General features: G+C 45.0%; 1 protein-coding gene across 1 annotated transcript in view; it reads right to left on the minus strand.

Moving 5' to 3' along the window:
• Nucleotides 1–2,813: 2,813 nt before the first annotated feature.
• The window catches only part of SURF6 (surfeit 6), a 2,531-nt gene continuing 622 nt past the window's right edge, over nucleotides 2,814–4,722 (minus strand). Inside the window, exons 3-6 of the mRNA XM_009085076.1 lie at nucleotides 4,347–4,386; nucleotides 4,003–4,094; nucleotides 3,931–3,933; nucleotides 2,814–3,538 (exon numbers count right to left, since the gene is read on the minus strand). Coding sequence (XP_009083324.1) covers nucleotides 2,870–3,538; nucleotides 3,931–3,933; nucleotides 4,003–4,094; nucleotides 4,347–4,386 — 804 coding nt within the window. The 3' untranslated portion in view covers nucleotides 2,814–2,869. The remainder of the gene's footprint in view (nucleotides 3,539–3,930; nucleotides 3,934–4,002; nucleotides 4,095–4,346; nucleotides 4,387–4,722) is intronic.

The raw sequence follows: 4,722 nt of genomic DNA on the forward strand, positions 1-4,722 counted from the left end.
GTCTTCCACAGGAGAAGGAAGAGCAACTTCTGACTTCCAGCAGCTTCTGACCTGAAAAAAACCCAAAAAAAGCAAGGGCAATTGGCTGTAAGGATCTCACTATGGGAGAGTGGATTATTTTCCCGGAGAAGCCCAAGGTTTTCTAAGCAGTTTCAGTTTACTTCAGCCCCCGGAAATGAGGAACACGGAAGGAGCCAGGCTGGAAAAGTCAAAGTACTTAGTCACTGAGGCAACACCAGTTAATTGCTGGAGAAACCTCTCCACTCCAGTGAGCTCCAACCTTTCTGAGCTGGCTCCAGGTCCTGCAGATTCCATTTTTTTCATCTGAAGCCCCCACCCTTGGCAATTTAATCAACTCACCCCATCCAATCCTATCAGAGAGCTAATACAGTTATCATATGATAAACTCCCCCTTTGGCTGCCAGAGACACTCCCTGCAAAGGTATCTATGGGAGAAAGGTAAACTGAGGTGTGATACAGCAAAAATACAGGAAACAATACTAATACACCTAGAGCAATATGTCTCTGGAAGCCAAAGAAATGATTTCATTTTCAATCACCACAAAAAACAACCTCCCCAAGCTCGGCTGCCTTACCTGAAAAGCTCCAAAAAAATCCCTTTGCTGTTCCTAGGGAAGCAAAGGTGCCCAGAGGGTGAACCACAGACCCCTTGACAAACCGTAGAGCCTTTGCATGTGGCTTCTAAAAGTGGCTTGTTACAAGCACATTAATTATTATCACTTTATTGCCTCTGGTGAGGACAGACCCAGGAATCTGCAGATAAGGCTCTGTCTGCACACACTTCTGCAGCCTGAGCATCCCCCCCAGACACAGCAAGTGCTGCTCTGTGCAGCTGGCCAGGCTGGCTGGAAGGACTACAGGCAGTTTGCAGTTTGTGGAAACCACTTTCTAGTATGTGATTGGAGCCTGAGGGGGAAGAAAAAACGCCCGAACCCAAACAAGCTGTTTGTCAAACTTCTATTTATGGTCAGTAGCACAGGTGTTAGTGGAAGGGACTGGTACACGGTGCTTCCTGGGGGAGGCTGAGGTAATGACAGAGATCATTACTGTCCTGGCCCTTGGTAAGTGCCAATGGAAAAGGCAGTGGTGATTTTCCTGCTTTCATTTTTCTGGCTGTAAAAAAGACAAGTGGCAAAATGTTCTTTAATTTGCTTTCCTCTACCATACAGAAAACCTCTCTGGTGCCTCTCCCTCACACTCCTGTCAGACAATTTAATTAGCTTTCACCAAGAAGCATCACAGAATCCTACATAAATATAGTAATTAAATATTTATATGTATCTTAAGGCCTTCCACCATTTAAAGCCTTCATGAATATTCGCACTGAGCAGTTCTGGATTTTTTTGCCTAAAAATGCCAAAGCAACCCAAATTCTCCTGCTGAGCCCTCACCAGTATTAAGCAAAGCAGGATTAACCCCCAAAACTGAAATGCTGTCACAGTGGAGGTTCCTATATGAGACTTGCCTACTTTGCAAGGACACAGCACTGGGGATGACATTCAGCCTGTAATCCACACATTTCCTATGGAATCTCTCCTAGCCAGTCTATCTGCACTAGACTTTATGAAATCAAACTTCCTTTTCAGGCTATTTGTTTTGCTAAAACATCAAGCCTGGACTGAACTCTGTTTTCTGTGATGCTTGCAGCCCCTCCCAGCTTGATGTCACTTTCCAAAGTCATAAATATCCTCTCAAAATGTCCCTCTAAAGCATGAAGGAACAAGCAAACAGTTCCACTTTGCAGAGTGTCTTGGGGATTCTCTCTCTGCACGTGACCATCCCCATGCACTTACCTCCTTGGCATACAGAGCCTGACAGCACAGATGGGGAAGGACAGAGGATAGTGAACAGAGAAGAAAGGAGACTAAGTTATCCTCAAATTGAATAGTCAAATTAACACAGAATAATAAAAAAGGTTATTTTAGTGCAGTTTCAGCCACTGGAATAGGCATAGAGTACTTCCATGTGTCTTCACAGAGTAAACATCTCATCCCTCAGGAAAAGTAACACACATATTTTGGAATATTGCATCATTAGGAGCACAGCTGATGCATTCCTCCTTTGCTTCAGTTTCTGTGTCACAAGCTTGCAAGAACACTGGAGCCAGAGCAGATTGGAACAACTTTTTGCATCCAAAACCATCTCACTGACATTTGCAACTGATATACAGCTCCAGGATTCACCACGAATACAAATGAAACAATGAAATAGGTGTGGGTGCAGCTAATGGCAGAATCTCCAACCAAACACAGCTAAAGCTTCCTCGAATTTGTTCAGAGAGTTTTGTAACAAGGATATGGTTGAAAGTAGCTCTATTACTCCCAAATGAACTCACTTGACCTCCCAGAACAAAGCACTACTTTATCTCCAAGCCCTGCCTTGGAAAGCATTCTGGATTGCAGATAAATACCTCACTTTGTAGACCACTCCATAGAAAATATTCACTGCAGAGTCTGCATTTCACTTACAGCACATTGGTCAGGCTTTTAACTGGTAAGGCAAAAACCAGTTTCTTCCAATGCTATGGGTCTTTCTAAGGGAAAATGTAGAACTCCATTGGGCTGACACCCACAGTGTGAGGAACACACTGCACAGCACATCAGAACCAACATTGCCTCTAGGAAAACAGTAATAATTTTGATTAGGAATCAGCCAGAAGGTGTTTCTTCAGGATACAAAACTTTATTAACAAACATACAACAGTTTTTTGATGATGATGAAGCTGGGAAGCTGTGGCAGTGCCTGCCCCACAGCCTGGTGTCCTCAGGCACTGCCTCCTCCAGGACAGCAGCACAGACAGACACAACCTGCCCTGGAAGCAAAACTGCCAGGACCATCTGTCTCACCCTTACTTTAAACCAGCTTTTTTCAAGTCCTCTGGCAGAACTCGGCCCTTCTTCCGGGCCCTGGCCTTCTTCTTCTCCATCCTCTCCTTCTTCTTCTTCTGGATGTTCTTCTGACGCTTGTCCTGCCTCTGCTGCATCTTCTCCACCACTCTGACCGTCCTCTCCTGCCACTGCCGTTTGCGCTGTGCTTTGCGCTTCTCCTTGCGCTTCAGAGCTTCTTTCAGACGCTCCTCGTTGTCACGGATCTTCACCCCTTCTGCCTTATACAGAGCATTTGTCCACTTCATTTTGTTCTCCAGCTCCTGAGCTTTCTTCTCGTCCTTATCCTTGAGTTCCTCCAGCTTGTTCTTCCTGGCTTCCAGCCTGCTCAGCAGCTGTTTGTAGTTTCTGCCTGTCAGAGGAGTGATATTGCCTTTCACTGCTTTCCTCTTCTCTTTCTTCTTCTGCACCTTGTTCAACTCATTCTCTTCATGGACTTCAACCCTGTTAAAGACAATCTCAGCTTTCCTCTCCTCCTGTTTCTTTTCTGGCTCTACTGGTACCTTCTCAGTTTCTTTCTTCTCCATTTTTGCCTTCATCTTTAACTCCTTTCTTCGACGTTTCTTCCTCTCCCTCTCATATTTCCGTCGCTGCCTCTTCTCCAGGACTGCAGGGGTTAATTCTTTGGCATCCTAAGAAGAAGGATGGACATGAATGAGAAGACTTAAAGGGATAAGGCAAAACTAAAAGTGGGCTGTCCTCATCCTCCTGATTTCAAACTTGTCTTTATAAGAAGCTTCTCCTGTGACAGGAAGCTGTGGGCTCAGCTGTTAGAGACACTGAACACAGTCACAGTATTTCAGCCCCTTCACTTTCTCTCAGCAGCCCATAGCTGTGTTCCCTTTCAGGCTCTCAATGCTTTGCTTTTCTCTAAAAATCACCAGAGGCATGCTCTCCCCCACCTTTTCTCACATGTTTTTCCACAGAACACACACAGGCCTCCCAGCAATACCCACAGCCAATTCCTTAGGAGACAGAATCAGCTCAAACCCTGAGCTTTGTGAGATCCTAGTCCTGTGCCCACATCCTCTGGGAGGCTGAGGAGAATTTACAGTGCATAAACACATATACAGATACACATTCAGAGCTCTCATACTTGTCCAGAAGCTTTTTGAATCTTCTCATGTAGCCTCTGACGCAGGAGATTGATTGCAGAAACAGAAGGGGAACTCAGTTCACTTTTACTCCCTGAAAATGAGAGGAAGAAAATTAAAATACTTAAAAGACAGCAACATCTCAACAGAAGCACTTTCTATGGCTATGGGAAAAGCTCTTGGAACTCTTTAGCTGCTGTGAATGGAACGGAAAATCTAAACAAACCAAGAGTTTCTATTTCCTTGGTTCCTTTAGAATTCCCTTTTCCATCCCTATTATCATTCAACACTGCCAGCCAGTGGCCTGGCATGCCCCAGGGCAGCCTGGCAAGCCAAAGACAAGTACCAAAGCTGGTGGAAACAGAGACACTAAGGACATCTTTTCTCTGTGATCAGGCTTTTCAGAGTCATCAGAAAGCCGACCCGGCAGGACAGGGATTGCATCCATGCATAATTCCCAGTTATCCACATCCACAAAGTCTGCAGTTCAGTTCATACGCCGTTTCCAGGGAGCCACCCAGTGGCCATGGCACAAAGTCATATCCATAGGAAAAACCTTTCCAGGCACATGGAATAAGCAAAGATGTTTTCAATTCAGCTGAACTTTTTCAAGGCTTTCCAAACTAAATGCACATAAAGCAACTGAACAGCAGCAACCTCAGCTCGGGTCACTTTAAGCAGACCATGCAATGCTGAAATCTTACCTGTAGCCAAACTCTCAT

Source organism: Acanthisitta chloris, unplaced genomic scaffold (genome assembly GCF_000695815.1).
Source record: "Acanthisitta chloris isolate BGI_N310 unplaced genomic scaffold, ASM69581v1 scaffold39151, whole genome shotgun sequence".
NCBI classification, from domain to species: domain Eukaryota; kingdom Metazoa; phylum Chordata; class Aves; order Passeriformes; family Acanthisittidae; genus Acanthisitta; species Acanthisitta chloris.